The sequence below is a fragment of the Dryobates pubescens genome, chromosome 7 (genome assembly GCF_014839835.1).
Source record: "Dryobates pubescens isolate bDryPub1 chromosome 7, bDryPub1.pri, whole genome shotgun sequence".
In the NCBI taxonomy this organism is placed as follows: domain Eukaryota; kingdom Metazoa; phylum Chordata; class Aves; order Piciformes; family Picidae; genus Dryobates; species Dryobates pubescens.
Window position 1 is genome coordinate 1683095 of NC_071618.1, and position 17359 is coordinate 1700453.

General features: G+C 44.5%; 1 protein-coding gene across 2 annotated transcripts in view; it reads right to left on the minus strand.

The window, feature by feature from the left end:
• LONRF2 (LON peptidase N-terminal domain and ring finger 2) overlaps window positions 1–17359 on the minus strand; it is a 36885-nt gene that overhangs the window by 10995 nt on the left and 8531 nt on the right. For both annotated transcript variants that reach the window (XR_008462341.1, XM_054163056.1), the window contains exons 2-4: window positions 6237–6355; window positions 1588–1710; window positions 425–586 (exon numbers count right to left, since the gene is read on the minus strand). Coding sequence is in view for 1 of the 2 variants with exons in the window: in XM_054163056.1 (XP_054019031.1) it covers window positions 425–586; window positions 1588–1710; window positions 6237–6355 (404 nt within the window). In the remaining variant the exon portion in view is untranslated. The remainder of the gene's footprint in view (window positions 1–424; window positions 587–1587; window positions 1711–6236; window positions 6356–17359) is intronic.

Consider the following 17359-nt stretch of genomic DNA (forward strand, 5'->3'; position numbering starts at 1 on the left):
GGAACAATTTTGCCTTTTTTTTATTAGTTGCATACATCAGCAATAGATCATGTCCCTACACTGAACTTAGCAAAGGAAGAAAAGGTTCACACCAAAGAAGGACATCCAGTTGCATGAAATTGGGCAACTTCCCTCCCTACAGCTCCCATCTCTAGAAATTATGTTCCTGTCATACTACAACTCTGAGAGGAGAAAAAAAACCACCCACAAATGTAATTGACCTGCACACGAAGGCATCATATTGTTTTCTGAAGAAAGAGCTTCATTCTCTTCTGAGGAAGCACAACTCAACAAGAAATCCAACAGGAATAGAAAAAACAGGCTTACCATGAAAGTACCTACATGAGTACAGACAATGTCATACAGATCTGACAGGTCCTTGTGTTACTTTTGGCATTTTTATGTTCAAGGCTTTTTACTTTACCTTTGAGGACCCAGCAACAGAGCTATCTTCTGCAGCTGACTGTGTGTTTATGCTACTCAGAAATGCAGGCTTCAATCTTGTATGCGATGTTCGACTAGAGAAAGGTGCCGTTAGACTATCATGCACATTTTCAAAGGCTGGGAAAAACATCTCACACATAATCTAGGCAATTAGAGAGAAAACAAAAAAACAAAAATAATCATAATTACAACATGGACATTTATGTTGGTATGAACAGAGACAGACCTCACAGCTTCTGAATGCCAAGAAACTTGCCACAAGCAGGACATCCTGCATTCCCCAATGCCCACGGGAAACCTGAATGGCTGTCCCTACCAGAACCACAGATGCATCCCAAGGTGCTCTTCTGGTGCCCACCTCCTTCCCCAAAGGCAGCTTCTCCACACAAGCACCCAGGAGTGGGGGGCAGATTGCTGTGTCCTTCTGCCCCTACCCATATCCACTATGGCCCACAGACCCCTCCCTCTAGAAGTCTCCATACTATGCTCACCTACGAAAAGCAGTTAACAGAGGAGTGTTTAAGCTCTCCTCCCATTCTGCACCCAGTTTCTTTATCCTCAAGCAGATTTAGCTAAAAGCTGTGTAGAGCCTGTTCTCTTTCTTACCAGTCCTCAACAAGCACCTGGCCAAATCTCCGTTTCTTTTTATAAAAAGCTGCCTGTATGGATGGTCCTGAAGAACCTGACCATGGCTGGCTAGCATTAAGTACATGTCACTTCCAATAAGAGACAAACTGATACAGAAACTGCAGGATTTTTCCAAGACAGGACAGCACACAGCTCTCCCTTCTCAACACTCTGCCACTTCCCACTAAAAAGTGGTTTTCTGATGGGCACTGAAATTCGCAGCCTGGAGCCTAGGAAATCCAGCCAATATACCACAAGTGTATTCTACAAACAGCAGCAGCCAAACCTACAGATTTGCAGAGGAATCCACAACTATGCAATCCCTCTGGCTGAAGCATCAACCAAACCAAATAGGCACCTTGCACAGCACAGTATTAATAAGATTTATTAGAGAATCTACTGAATCAAGTTACCCTTTGGCTGTTTAATGTCACCTGAAACAACACAAATTGTATGTGGCTGCAGAAGCAAGAACAGCTCTATGGCCAAGAAGTGGCCAGTAAATATATTTTATACCTTTTGGGCTTCTTTCTTCATCGAGCTCCATTCAGGATTTAAGGCAACACAATAGAGAAACTCCTTCAATGCTTCCTCAGTCCTTTCCAATCCAGAAAGAGCTTTTGCTTTCACATAATGGCCCTGTTCACACAAAGGAAAGATACAAATCTAGAGATCATTTCTGAAGTGGGAGCAAGGCAAACTTGGAAATTCACACCATTCTGCAGATGAAGAATAAGACACAGTATCACAGTATACCTAAGGTTGGAAGAGACCCCAAGGATCATCAAGTCCAACCTGTCCCAACAGACCTCACAACTAGACCATGGCACCAAGTGCCACGTCCAATCTCCCCTTGAACACCTCCAGGGACGGCGACTCCACCACTTCCCTGGGCAGCACATTCCAATGACGAATGACTCGCTCAGTGAAGAACTTTTTCCTCACCTCGAGTCTAAACCTCCCCTGGCACAGCTTGAGACTGTGTCCCCTTGTTCTGGTGCTGGTTGCCTGGGAGAAGAGACCAACCCCTTCCTGGCTACAACCACCTTTCAGGTAGTTGTAGAGGGCAATGAGGTCACCCCTGAGCCTCCTCTTCTCCAGGCTACACATTTTGGGCAACAACCTCTCCGATACGTGTGACTGAAGGGAAAGTCAGGCCCCTTGTGGTAGTTTAAGGCTGTGCCTAGAAAATTTTCCACAGATCTTGAACAGAAAGTAGTAGAACATAAGTAAATTACCACTGGATGTTAAAAGGAAATAATGATAAGGCCTAAATAATCCCATTGGTCTGAAACATGAAGTTAGTTTCGTATACTAACTCGTTCTCCTTTCGGCCTCCTTCGCTCTAGCAGATACTAGCTGGCTTTTGCTTAGCTGCTGCTGACCTTGGCGGTGTTGCTTTGTTGTAGTTAAGTACTAACAGCAACTCTGCTCTTTCTCGTCTGGTGTACAGAAGGAGGGAAGGGAGCAGAGAGGGGGAAGCTGTTGGTAGTCTCCTGGTTTTGTCCAGGGGATTCTTGTGTTGTTTATAAATTGTAAATATTGTATATTTTGTACATATTAATTGCATTTCATATGTTAAATTGCAGTCTTGCTTATAAATACAGCTTCATTCGCTTCCATCTGAGCTAGTCTGGCAATTTCATGGGGGGAGGTGGGGGTGGAATTTTCAACCCACCACACCCTTTTTCTGAAAGATCATCTCCCTGGAACCCACTGCTGCATCATTCCCTGCCAAAGTCCCCACTCTTTTCCTCAAGGGGGATTCTGATGTAGAATGAGGTGCAGATCTCTCCAGGGACCAAGACTACTACATATCCTATTGGGCTCAACACACCACAGAATTGTTTCACACACCAGGGCAAACTTCATAGAATGATTTGGTTTGGAGGGAACCTTGAAGATCATCTAGTTCCAACTCCCACCCCTGCCACAGGCAAGAACACCTTCCATTCGACTAGACTGGTCATGGCCTTATTCAGTCTGGCCTTGAATACCTCCAGGGAGTGGACATCACAAACCCCCTGGACAGCCTGTTCCAGTGTCTCACCACCCTTACTGTAAAGAATTTCTTTCTAATATCTAGTCTAAGTCTACCTTCCTTAAGCTTAAATCCATTCCCTCTCATCCCATCACAAGCCCTTGAAAAAAGCCCCTCCCCAACTTAACAGTAACAAAGCTGCAAGGGAAAGCCAGCAGCAAGGGGCAGGCTGGAAATAACAGCTGAGGGAGCAAAATATTTTAGGTTCAGGACCCTTCCACTTGTGAGTGCCTTCCCAGGACAGAGGTGATTTTTCACCAATTTGGCTGGAGAAGACCAACACTATGAAATTAGGGCAATTTACCAATCCTTAACATTTTAGCCCATCCTACCTCTCCTGCATCCCAGAGAAACATATCCATAGCCATGGATGGGGATTAGCTTAGGGACAAGTCCTACTTTGTAGCAAGAGAAAAATGCCTCACCTTTGACTTTCCCTGGAGATACTGATTTGCAATTAAAATCTGACTACAGAAGTTACTTCCTCAACAACAAAAAGTGAGGATTTAAACATTTGCCTCTTGCTAATGAGCAAATCTATTTCTTATAAAGTGTGCTGTGCTAGTCCATCTCTGATCCATATGACTATCTCTAGGCTATGCTGAAAGTACAGTTTCACTAGTCTAAGAGATTAGTTAGATAAGTAGATACACTTTTCTGTTTTTCAGATGAATACCAAAAGATCTGGTATCACATAATCTTCCTGGGCATGCACCTCCCTCACTCTCTCAGTATAGCCTGTCAAGCTGACACTCATTAAGATTTTTAACTTTCTGCTGTCAGATAAAAAGGAGGCTTAAGCCACAAGCAGGTAATGGGCACCGCATAGGACAGGTTAACAAGAATCCAACAGAGAGGCACAAGGATGATTAGGGGACTTGAGCACTTCCCCTGTGAAAAGAGACTGAGAGACCTGGGGCTGGTTAGTCTTGAGAAGACTGAGGGGATCTCATCAATGTGTATAAATATCTGAAGGGTGGGTGTCAAGTGGAGGGGACAAATCTCTGTTTGCTGGTATGCACTAGTAAGACAAGAAACAACAGGTACAAGCTTGAGCATAGAAGATCTCACCTCAACGTGAGGAGAAACTTCTTCACAGTGAGGGTGACAGAATACTGAACAGGTTGAGGAGTCTCCTTCTCTGGAGACTTTCAAAACCCACCTGGATGCATTCCTGTGCGAACTACCCTAAGTGATCCTGCTTTGGCAGGGGGGTTGGGCCTGATGGATCTCTGAAGGTCGCTTCCAACCTCTGATGTACTGTGATACTGTGACCACAGGATCACAGGATGTTAGGGGCTGGACCATATCATCTAGCATGACATGTCGCTTGGTGACCTGAACAAGAAGTCTTAGCCCACATCAGTCTCTCAAGGTGAGATACGTTTTTCTCTTCCTGAATGCAATAAAAAGAGGCCTAATCCTGACCTTCTTAACATTTGCACAGTCTCTGTAAAACCTTTTTAGAGAGGTCCAATATGCCCAACACCATTGTGGCTTACTCCACTCAAGAAGTTTGGCCTTATCCTTTGGGATTGCAAGACCAATTTCTTTACCTAAGCTGCAAGGCAGGGCTGAGCTGTTTACAGACAAAATACCTAAATATCCAACATCAGAAGTTAGGGATTAGAGGACCCTACAATGCAGAGACTACTGCTGCCACCTTACCTTTCCCAATTTCACATGGCCCTAACAATGGCATATGTTTGAGCTAATCTCTACCACTGTATGAGATGCTGCAAGATAGAAAACAAAGCAAATGCCCCAAATTCCTGGAGAACATGGATTCTAGATCAGCACAGCTTACATGGAAGTTCTCACATGCAAGCACAAGTAAAATACGTCTGTGACACTGCTGGTTATGTCACAATGACAAATTTCACTTTCAATTAGCATTCTTCAGAGATGTGATTAACAAAATCTCTATCTGTCTACAACTGACACACATCACACTTCCATGGATTCAAAGCAAAAAAAGACACTTCAAGAAAACATGTGAATTGCATAATTTATCTCTCTCTCTGCACAGAAACCCAGCCAATGACATCCAAGATGGATTCCTGACTTAATGAGAAATTATCCCAGACAGAAAGGCGAATTAGAGGCAGAGGGAAGATTATGTAGTGCCTTCAAATAAGAAAGGTTTTAATGGGTGACAAGGCAGATAGCTTTCAGAGACAAATATGTAACTTGTCAGAAACTAGATGCTTCTGACGTGCACCTCTCTGTTTGTCCCACATCTTCCCCAGCTGGAACTAGAGAGCTAGCCTCCCATACTGAGGTAAGCCAAGAAATTCCTACAACATCTCATCAGTCTTCACAGGAAAACCAAGGTCTGTCTAAAATCCTTCCCCAATTCCCTGTGCTACCTCTTCTCCAGTCTGGTCAAACCTATGCTGCAGTTTTGCCACTGATGAGCGAGGGACTGACTAGAGGTGTAATCCTAGGTGGGGCAAGCTGTCAGACACCCAGTCTAGCCTTAGGCAATCAGCATTAACAACAGGCACCACGTGCTGCTTCCATTTTTCTCTCATAACATCTCTGATACTTGCTTCAGACTGCTTGTGAACCAGTGCTTCTTGTAACAATATCTTCAGTTATGGGGGAAAAAAAATTAATAAATCCAAGCCCCCACTATGAATCACAATGATGCAGGAAGGAATCACAGAAATGAACTCTTAAGTATTAAAAGGATAATAAAATAATGAAATACCATCTGAGGTGTTCCTCAGAAAGGCACACTGGCTAGCACCCCACCAAAGCCACCCACTTCTTGGGAATATACCATCCCAGAGACTTAGAGCCATCCCTGGTCACCACAACCTCACAGGCCCTATTTTGCTGCCAGGCTGCAGCACTGGCCCTAGCAGATCAACGAGCATCAGCACAAACAAAACCATATCACGAGTCACCCGCCACTGAAATCCCACTGGCTGGAGACACACTAAGGACCTTCCAGACTTGTGCTGTGAGTAATCTAGCATTCAGCAGACATTTCCAGCCCTGCTAATGTCTCAATCTTCCCCCAGCAACACCCTTAGCAGCACTGTATCCCCAGCACAGAGAGAAGCCACCCCAAGAACAGAGTTTTCATTAGTCTCTTTATAGCATGCAAGCACTGTACCGCAGGCCAGTTGGGTTTGTTTCGGCAGAGGACATCCGCGTCATGAAGAGCTTGCTGGTAGTTCTTCATCAGCGTACAGAGCTCTGCTCGCTGTGCTATTAGTGAACACTTGCAAGGAGCTGGAAAACAAAAGCAGTTGCAAGAGACTCCATTAAAAGAAGCATTAGGATGTGTTAAATACAGTAACCTAGTTTCCAGCCAGAGTAACTTTAAAAGCACTGTTGCATAATGGTTACATACATACTGTCCTGTAATAAGAAAAGGCAATGTCTTTCTTCCTGCTTTCTTCAAACGTATTCCCCTCACCCCTGTGTTTTATCCAGCAGAACAGATTTTGTATTCACACACAGCATGCCACTTGCTTGCTCTCTCTCACCTTGCCTACAGAGCACTATTAGTAAAAAAGAAAAAACCTCTAAGAATGTTTCCCCACAATGTGGCTTTATTCGAAAGGAATAACAAAATGAGGACTTCAGCTAAAACAACTCCTGTAAAACAATCATTAGGAAATATGCATACAGCCTTTGAATTTCTTATCTACTTCTCTACCTTTGGCCTCCTCCAGGCAGGCAAACCTCTCATGATCATACACATTGCCTCAATACCCACACATTCATGAATTGTTCTGGTTGAATGGATTATGAACACCTCAAACAATTATTTTGTCCTTTTCTGAAGGCTCCGTAACACATTTTAAGATTGCTTTATCTTCCTCCAGCACAAAATTCCTTAGAACCACACAAAAACTTTGGCTGATCCATATTCAGCTTGCCCAGGACTGGGACACCCAGGTCTTTTCTACAGTGCTGCTTTGTGGCAGAGCCAGTCCTACTGCACAGGGTTATTCTGTTCCAGGTGCACTTCCCTTTGCTGAAGCACACAAGATTGGTCAGCCCAGGCCCAGGATGTTAGTCTGAACAGGAGCCCTATCCTCCAGAACATCAACTGCTTCTTCCTCCCACTGGTCCTGGTGTCACAAACTTGCTGACAGTGCCCTCTGCTCAATCATAGAGGATTTTAATAAGGTGCTGAACCGTCACCCACACTACCAGCACCTGAGCAACACCACTGATGCAGACCTCAAGCCATTAGCCATCACCCCATGCCTCTGATGATCCACCCCTCCCACCTCTGCCTCCCTATTTTGACCAGGAGGATGCTGTCACATCGGCAGCCCTTCAAAAACACAGTAAGCCCCAAACAACACCCTGCCTTTGTTTGATAGAGCAGTTATCTCATCTGAGGAGGTGAGATTGAGGTGTGATTTGCTCATACAACCTCTATATGCTTGGAAGAGACCAGTGGAAGGCTGGAAGCTGGCTGCCAGATGGTGGCAGCTAAATGCAGTAACCCATACAGAATCATGAGCTGGTTAAAGCTGTCATAACAGGGATTAAACTTTAAAAAGGCTGCAGTGTGCTGAGAGACATCACTGCCTTATTTCTACAAATTTTAAACACCTCCAAGCTAACTTTCTTAAGACTGCTGCTGCAAGTGTCATCTCCTGCATGTACCCACGCAGGACTCGTGTCCGTGCATCACCTGCTCTCTCTGCTCTGGCTTCACTCTTTACACCTTGCTTCAGCATAAGCATCCCAAACCTGTTCTCAGTAAGAGCACATTTCTCGTACAAAGCCTGGGAATACATGGACATGCATACAGATGCACAGAAGAGGAGGCTGAGGGGAGACCTTATCGCTCTCTACAACTACCTGAAGGGAGGTTGGAGCTAAGAGGATGCCATCTCTTTGATGACAAGTGACAGGACTAGGGGAAATGGTTACAAGCTGCATGCACCACAGGAGGTTTAGGCAGGGTATTAGGAAATAATTCTTCACTGATAGAGTTATCAAACATTGGAATGGTCTGCCCAGAGCAATGGAGGAGTCACCACCTCTGAGGGTGTTCAAGTGGTGTGTGGACCTGGCGCTTAGAGACATGGTTTAGTGTTGACCCTTCAACACTGTGTCAAAGGTTGAGCTGGATGACCTTCAGGGTCTCCTCCAACCAGACAGACTCTGTGAATAAGCACATAATTGCTGCAGGTGCTACCACTCATTAAGTTCAAGCACCCACCAGAAGGGATGACCCAGGATCACATCTTCCCCCCTGCAGCTTTGGCCTCCTCCCCTTCCTTGAGCTGGCACTAGTTCTTATGCAGCAAACCAGGCTCACATGGTTACACAGAGAACCAGAGCAAGGAATCAATTGTCTGAAAGCTAATCCAATAAAAACAAGCAAATGAAAAGGTCTAAGAGGATCGGTTTCCCCTCTAGTGGTTCGCTGTACAGCCACGCTAGCACAAGTGCCAGGACATGGGATGAGAAAGAAAGCAGCAGCAAAGACTGATGCCAGATACACTAACTGCAGAACGACATACCAGGGGTGATGCTAACCCACTGGTCCCTGACTGTGACAGCTAGAGCCTACATATAAAATAAGGAGCTCTGTAAAAGCTAGTTCACACTGTGAGGTTCTGTGCAGATTTCTTGGGTTGGTTTTGTCTTTTTTTGTTTTGTTGATTTGGTGGTGCTTGTGGTTTTTGTTTAGTTGGGGTTTTAATTATTACACAGGCAGACTGCTAGTGTGATCCATAGTTCTAGGTGGCAATTCTTAAAAAGAAAGCTAGCTAAATGGAATTGAAAACAATTAACTTCAGATCTTCAAAATCCAGCTTTTTTTTTTTTTTAGTAGCTGCTTAAATATGAAATTATTTGAGCTTCAGCAGCCAGGGAGAGTGCTGGGTGAGGTGGGTTTTTTGTTTGCTTGTTTTTACACCCCTGGAGAAAAGAAGCAGTGGGAGATTAGGGGGAAGACAAGGCAGCCTCCTGTTTCTGTTCACTACTGCACATTTCATGCTTTGCACATACTTCAGAGACAGAACATACTCATTGGCTCTTTTTCAGGAGCTTGTCTCCACCTGTAAAATTTTAAGCAAAAAAAAGTCACCATAGAACACAATGGTGTGGCAAAGGCTGCAAGCTCTCCTGAAACAAAAGTCAAAGGCTCTCACAACATGAAGGGGAAATGACCTACTGAAAAAAGCAACCCCAAGGCAAAACAGAAAAAGCTATGTGTATTCACGACTTGTACCTCTTGTTCATTGAGTCTCAGTCAGAAAGTCTAAGGTGTGGCCCATCTTAATGAGTAACTGGCAAAGAATGTTTAGATTCGAGAGAGCGAGGGTAAGAAAAAGGCAAATGACAGCTTTACTAAAGAGCAGTATTTGAGTCTATAGCATAACAAGCATTCTATAGGAAGATGACTTAGCAAGACAATGGCAAATCACTCCTTCTGTAAAGAATTTCTTCCTAGCATCCAGCCTAAACCTCCCCTGATGCAGCTTGAGACTGTGTTCTCTTGTCCTGTTGCTGGTGGCCTGGGAGAAGAGACCAACCCCCACCTGGCTACAACCTCCCTTCAGGTAGTTGTAGACAGCAATAAGGTCTCCTCTGAGCTTCCTCCTCTCCAGGCTAAGCAACCCCAGCTCCCTCAGCCTCTCCTCATAGGGCTTGTGCTCCAGACCCCTCACCAGCTTTGCCCAGGGAGGTGATGGAGTCACCATCACTGGAGGTGTTTAACGAGAGACTGGATGGGGCTCTTGGTGCCATGATTTAGTTGATTAGATTTAGAACAGAATAAACCAGGTTGGAAGAGCCCTTCAAGATCATCATGTCCAACCTATCATCCAACACCACCTAACCAACTAAACCATACAACCAAGCATCCTGTCAAGCCTCGCCCTGAACACCCCCAGCGACGGCGACCTCACGACCTCCTCGGGCAGCCCATTCCAGTGGGCAATCACTCTCTCTGTGTAAAACTTCCTCCTAACCTCCAGCCTAAACCTCCCCTGACGCAGCCTGAGACTGTGTCCTCTTGTTCTGGTACTGGTTGCCTGGGAGAAGAGACCAACCTCTGCCTCAGTACAACCCCCCTTCAGGTAGTTGTAAAGAGCAATAAGGTCACCCCTGAGTCTCCTCCTCTCCAGACTAAGCAACCCCAGCTCCCTCAATCTCTCCTCATAGGGCTTGTGCTCCAAGCCCCTCACCAACCTTGTTGCCCTTCTCTGGACACGCTCCAGCAAGTCAGCATCCTTCCTAAACTGAGGGGCCCAGAACTGGACACAGGACTCAAGGTGCGGCCTAACCAGTATTCACAAGGTGAACCTGTAGTCCCATTGTTCCCAGCCTCCTGCTGCTGGTAGGACCATCCTAGGATGGTCCTAAGGCACAGCCAGACATGCTGAAACCTCATACTGCGTATCTTAGTGGAACCCCAGCATCAGTTTGCTGACTCCAACTTAAGGCACCTGTGGAAGTGAATATCCAACTACAGCCTAAACCACAGTATTTCTGTGAGCATTGCTATATTATGCTGTTCACCACCACACGCAGCGGAAGCGTGCTGGGCCCATAACCCAGAGAATGTGCTGGGTTGAGGCAGCCCCCTCTCTCCCCACCACGGGCAGGAATAAGACACTCAGACAAACGGATTGCAAAAGTGATGAAAGTTTAAATAGAAAGCAGTGAATGTTACAGAGAACCCAAAGCGCAGTGACAAAGATAGATCCCAAAGCAAACCCAGAGGCATCCCATTCCCACCTGAGGGTACACCCGAGACCCTCAGGGCTCCTTCTTCCCCCTCCCTCTGCTGGGCTAGTCTCAGCTGGCCAGGCCTCAGACTGCCCATCCCCCCGTGGCCTTGGGCCTAGCCAGGCCCAAAGCCAGCAGACATCTCCCCCAGTTACTGGCTGGTGGAGGAGGAAGAAAAGAGAGAGTGCTAGACCCCGCACTGGATCTTATAGTGGTGCAAAGAATTATGGTAGGAAATACACAATTTCCTGTGTCCATCCCTCTGGGCTGGACTTCTGGACACAGGAAGTGAACACACCAGGGGGGCACCCAGCTCAAACTGCAACACATGGTGAAAAAACAATCACAGAAGGTAAATGAAGAGGGCTTGAGGACAGAAAGTTGTGAACGCTGCAATAACTGGCAAGTTTATTTTAAAGCAAACCAGCGGCTGCTGTGTGACTCCTTCCCCCCTCTCCCCCCAATAACAGACATTGTTTCTTCTGGAGGTTAAAGAAAAAAAATAAATTTTATTAAATTGCTTATTTTAGACCAAATGTTAAAAAAGTGTAGAAAACGTTGGTTTTTCTACAATACCAGCAGATGGCATTTCCTGATTAAAACTCTTGTGGGAGCCTGCAGCTGCACAGCAAAATTTATGTCCTTGTCTGCATCAGGGAACCAGCTGCTGAGGCTCCCAGGATTTGTGGCTCCAGGCAGCTGGGACAGAGATTTCCTCAGAGCTGCAGGTCCTGGGAGCCTTCCCATGCAGCTCCCTCCCTCCCAGCCATAATCACATGGCACCACACAGATACCAGCCAAAGCAGTGCCCAGAGGGGAAGGCTTGGAATCTCTACACTGCCTGGATTGAGGGGCCTGGTGGTTCCCTACCTCCTGGGCTATCCTTGGGCCCACCAAGTATTGCCTACCCTGAGTGTGGTTGTGAGCCTCATTGTCTCAAATTCCTTAACTTTCCACTCATACCACCTTTGCACTTCTCTGTAGATGTTTGTTAGATTGAGGTTTTACTGATGCAGAAGCTAACATCCAAAATTCATCTTGCAGATATGCCCACGCATTCAACCTTTAAAAATAAATAAATAAGCCCCAACAACTTAGAATCACAGAATGGTCTGGGCAGAAGGGACCTCCAAAGGTTATCTAGTCCAACATCACCACAGTCAGCTGAACTTGTGCTGCTTCCCAAAATTGCTTAATACCAGGACAGCAATTAAAGCAGTTAAGAGGATTCACCATACTGATCACAGACGATGATAAAACTTCTACTGTAGCTACCATCAAGATTTCTTCCAGGAACTCAGCATAGAGATACCAAATTTGAAGTTGCTAGAACTATTTCTTATTTGACACTTCTTCCTTGAAAAGCATGTTTTATTAAAAATAGGTTTCAATCCTCTGCATGTTTTCTGAGTGCCTGAACAGAACCAAAACAGCGTGATCATCACAAACACACCCGTCAGCCTCACCGGGACGAGTCAGTCCGCACAGGACTTGTGGGGAAATTTTCCCCACATTTTAAAGGAAGTATTGCCCCTACAGAGACAAAGAAATTTGGCTTGCTTTGTTACATTATACATTCAATTCTGAACAGTTCAGTAGTGGAAGTCTTTTCAAAAGCTTGAAAAATAAAATCTTTTTATTTCACTAAGAAATTAGCACGGTTTGGAAATTGAGTGAATAGCAAGCTACTTTTTCTCTTGCAGACTTCATGCAAATATGGCAAGTTCACACACAAAAATTGGATTCACAGGGGTTGTTTGGTTGGGGGTGGAAGGGTGTAGAAGGAGCACACTTAATAGAATAATTAACAGAAGTAGTAAGGAGTTCAGGCTTCATTCCACAGCAAAGATGAAAACCAGAGTCAGTTTCCAGAAACTGATTAAGAGGGACAATGAAGATGATAGATGTCATGGTTTAACCCCAGCTGACAACTAAGCACCACACAGCTGCTCACTCACTCACTCCCTCAGTCAACAGGATGGGGAGAATCAAAAGAGTGCAAGTAGAAAAAAAACCAAACAAACTTGTGAGTTGAAATAAGGACAGCTTAATAGGTAAAGTAAAAGCCTTGCACACAAGCGAAACCATGAATTAATTCACTTCTTCCCATCATCAGGCAGCCATTAGAAGCAGAAAATGCCCTGACTTTATGAGCACTGCTCAGCAGTAAGGAAAACATCCCCGTGTTATCAACTGTTTTGAGCACAAATCCAAAACACAGCTCCCTATTAGCTACTGTGTTGATAACTGATTCTATCCTAACCAAAACCAGCATCATGGTGTATAGTTGCAATCAGCAAGCCCAAGCGTTCTCAGTTACCAGACCACTTTAACTGGATTCATAATGGGATTTTAAAACAAAAAACTAAAACAACAACAACAAAATAAAATCTGAAAATCACAGCTTTCCTCCCTACATGACAGGCAGTTTTCAGAAGAAGTAACCTTAGACACCAGGAGTCATGCAAGAAGTTTTAGTGCACAAAGGATGCAAGGAAAAAGATGACTCTTCCTCCATAAGCCCACTCTTGCAACAAAGCACTCCTCCTCTATGACAACCAAGCAAGCACCTGCTAACAGACAAATGCAGCAACTGTTTCCACCAGTTGATCAATGCTGGCAGACGTAACAGCAAAGTTCAGCAGCTCTTGAAATAAGCTGCAGTAAGAAGGAGGGTAGGGCACCATCACTCTTCTGCTCACAGCCTGGATCACCAGGCAAGCAGCTGGTTTGTGCTCTTTTCTCATCTACATTCACACTGCCTGCAGCCAGGGTAGTAAAATGCATCACCTCCCCTGACAGAATCTGCCATCAAGCTCTATTTGTTTTATTTTATCTTCATGCAAATATCAAATGGTTTATTTTGGTTTTCATCCTTCAGAAGTGTCCATTGCCAAAGTTTTCTCTTCTATCACCTCCACTAAGATGATGATTCAGGCAACACCTCAAAGCCCCAGTATCGCTTGCACTGAGCAGCTAGAGGTGATCCATGCCTGACTACACACAATCTAAGTACAAATCATACCAAGATGAAAAGAATTTAAAAAAAAAAAAAAAAGGAGAAAGAAACAAAAATAAAAGAGGCAGATAGGCAGAGAAGACCTATTTAAACTGGAGGGGACAAACTGCAGCGACCACTTCACTAGCAGAATTGAAGCTGCAGTGCTCCCCCTTGCCTTCCCACCCAAATATAAAGAACCTTCACCTACTTACCACTTTGCCTTGGAGCAAGCTTAACTAGGTGCTCTCTGATCTGGGGGAGATCAAGAAATTCCATTGTATTATTCACTTTGACTGAAGAAACACACACTGGCTACAGATCAGATGGATTATTCTTAAGAACGTACAATTTTAAGATTGAAGTTAACTGCTGTCTGCACCTCGGTATTTTGCTGTTCAAAAGCACTGACTTAGCACAGGTTTTTACATCCTAAATGTTTAGGATTTTCAGCAGTTTTATTTCAGATTCACCAAGTTCTGAGCTAGGAAGCTCCTATGCTGGAGCTGCTATCTGTCATAAACCTGGACTGTCACCACTGCTAAGCACAGGTAATCACTACTCCCCTCATCACTCCAGAGAAACACTGGAAGGGAAGTTATATACTACCTGAAGTAAGAGCTGTAACAAAAAAGGTGCAGCTAACTTTGAGCCTTTGCTTTTGTGTTCACCTCTAGCCTCATGATACAACACTTGGTCTCACGCCAAGACCAATTACAGTAACCTACAGTTTAGTTTGCATTTCCACAGCTGCAAAGCCAGTGATAACCACCTTTACAAATCCACTGAGTGACGAATTGCAAAAGTCCTTGATTCAAGAACATCCCAGCACACAGCTAAGTGTAATTAGATCATATCCAAATCCTAATCCTTCAATACTTTGTATATGCACACTACCCTTACCAAATAAAATACCATATATCTTCCCCATATTTTCAGTTCCCACTCTACCCTTTGGACACTTGGGCACTGCTTCAGGTGACATACACTGAAGTCCACTCATGGCTTCTTGGTATCAGTATAATAAAACTACTGAGTATACAAATGTGACTCATGCTTACTCAATGCTTACTAAATTTCCCAGCATTTAGTTCACGGTTTGGGTAAGGTTTCTTACCAAAGCCTCAGTCAGAGCTGAAGTATGCCCTCAAACAGCAGGTACAGTGACTGTCCAAAATCAGGGTGCCTACAGACTGAAGTATGAACATATAACAGGCAAGCTTCAAAAAACAAAGCAAAACACCCCATGAGGTCAGCCCCTTGCCTGATCTTCAAAGCACCCTCCAAAGAAATGTGCAGAGATGTGCCAGGTGCACATGAACCTGTGATTGCAAAGAGACTCCACAGACTCCCTTCACAGCCAGGTGGGGCCAGCCAAGCAGGTCTGCCGTAACCATAGTTAAACAGGATCATTCTTACAGTCAAACATTCTACCACAGTATCATTTTACGAGCAATAACCTAGCTGTCATATTTGTCACGATGAGTACACAAACTACGTTTATACCAGTTACTCTTCGCATCGCTGTAGCTTTCTCTTTTTCCAGTCAAAGCTCATTTCAGCGCAGAATTTCTGACTCTGCACAATGCAAGAAGGACCTGTTTCTCAGTTATTACTTCACTACTGTCCTCAAACAATGTGTTTAGAAAAGAGAGGAGTGGTGCAGTATCCTACTAATTTTAAGATGAAGTGCAAGTCAGTTCTATAAATGTCATCTTCCAAAAGCAAAAGGCATCCTGTTATACCTCACAAGAAAAGAAAAAGAATATGCTGTTTGAAGAGACTTCAAAAATTCTTCACTTTCTTATTCATAGGTAGAGTTTGTTCCCTAGGACTGCTAAAGCAGTTCAATTATTTATAGGAAGTTACATCTGGGTTACATACATGCAGGGGTATGGGGAAGTGTCACCCTATCTCAAGCAGTACATAACTAAGTTACATGTGCAATGCTAACTACTTAAATATCTGTCTACTGTACAGCACAATGCCTTCTCCCCTTCGTGCCCACGACGGATAAGCCTTTTGTCCACCACTGCCCTCATATTGCAGCTATATACAATCCCCACTTTCAGGTGACCCTCTCCAGAACTTCCAGAGATCCAACTACAGGATCTAAGCTTTCCACTGCAAGCTCTTTACAGATCAGGAGTAATACACGCTTCTGTTCCAAAGCACTTGACACATTTCTAGTCGTGTCATATATGAAGTATTTACTACTATTTTCAAGTACTACTTCACTAAAAAAGGGAGGGGGCTGAGGGACAGAAGTCTGCAAAAGATTTTAAGTTTAAAAATAAAACTCTAGACTACTGCCAACAGTCTCTAGCCTTGACTCCTACTTCTACACATTTTTCTAGCCCTGTAAAACAGCACAAACAGGTTTTGGAGACATGCTGCAGGCAGCTTCCAAGAGGTACTTTTACAGAGTTGCTTTTTTAGCACAAATCCTCCAAAGCGGCAAGCATCCACAATATTTTGTGGCATGTCATTTCAGAAAGACTGCTTCTCATTCTCCACTGGAAAGTCACGCTTTCCTTTAGGAGCTACAAAATTAAATATTCTTTTGTTAAATTATTGAAATGCATGAACCATTTGCTGTTCCAGGAGTCATGACAGCTTGCTTTTTTTGTTTTCAAATGGTTGGTACAACATCAAAGACTTTACATCTTTACTACTGGAAAACAGAACGCATTCTCAAGACCCCATGAGGAAGAAAGATTGGGTCACTCATTTTCACCACACCACAAAAAGACAACTGACCTTATCTTTCAGTAACAATGTTCTAGAAATAATGTACAAAAGAAGAGAGTATTGAAGTGTATGCAACACACACAATTCACATATAGGTATAAGCCCTACGAGGAGAGGCTGAGGGAGCTGGGGTTGCTTAGCCTGGAGAAGAGGAGACTCAGGGGTGACCTTATTACTCTCTACAACTACCTGAAGGGAGGTTGTAGACAGACAGATGTTGGTCTCTTCTCCCAGGCAAGCAGTACCAGAACAAGAGGACACAGTCTCAGGCTGCGCCAGGGGAGGTTCAGGCTGGATGTTAGAAAAAAGTTCTATACAGAAAGAGTGATTGCCCATTGGAATGGGCTGCCTGGGGAGGTGGTGGAGTCGCCATCACTGGAGGTTTTTAGGAGAAGACTTGACAGGGTGCTTGGTGCTGTGGGTTAGTTGCTTGGGCGGTGTTGGATTGGTGATGGGTTGGACGCGATGATCTTGAAGGTCTCTTCCAACCTGGTTTATTCTATGTATGTATTCTATGTATGTATATGTGGATGCTCCCTGGCAGTTTTCTTTAAACACGACTGCTGTACAAGTCCTTAAAAAACAGCAGCAAGAGGACAATGAGGGCATGGCGATTCCAAGCAGGTGAATTCCCAGCACACTACCTGTAACACTCCAGTGAGCACGACTGGGGAACAGGGACCATCACTGACACTGTCCTACCTAAGAGGCTACATCTGCTTGTGAACAGACACGTTTTGGCCTGAGACCTCATCTTTCCACACCCGATGCTCCCTTTA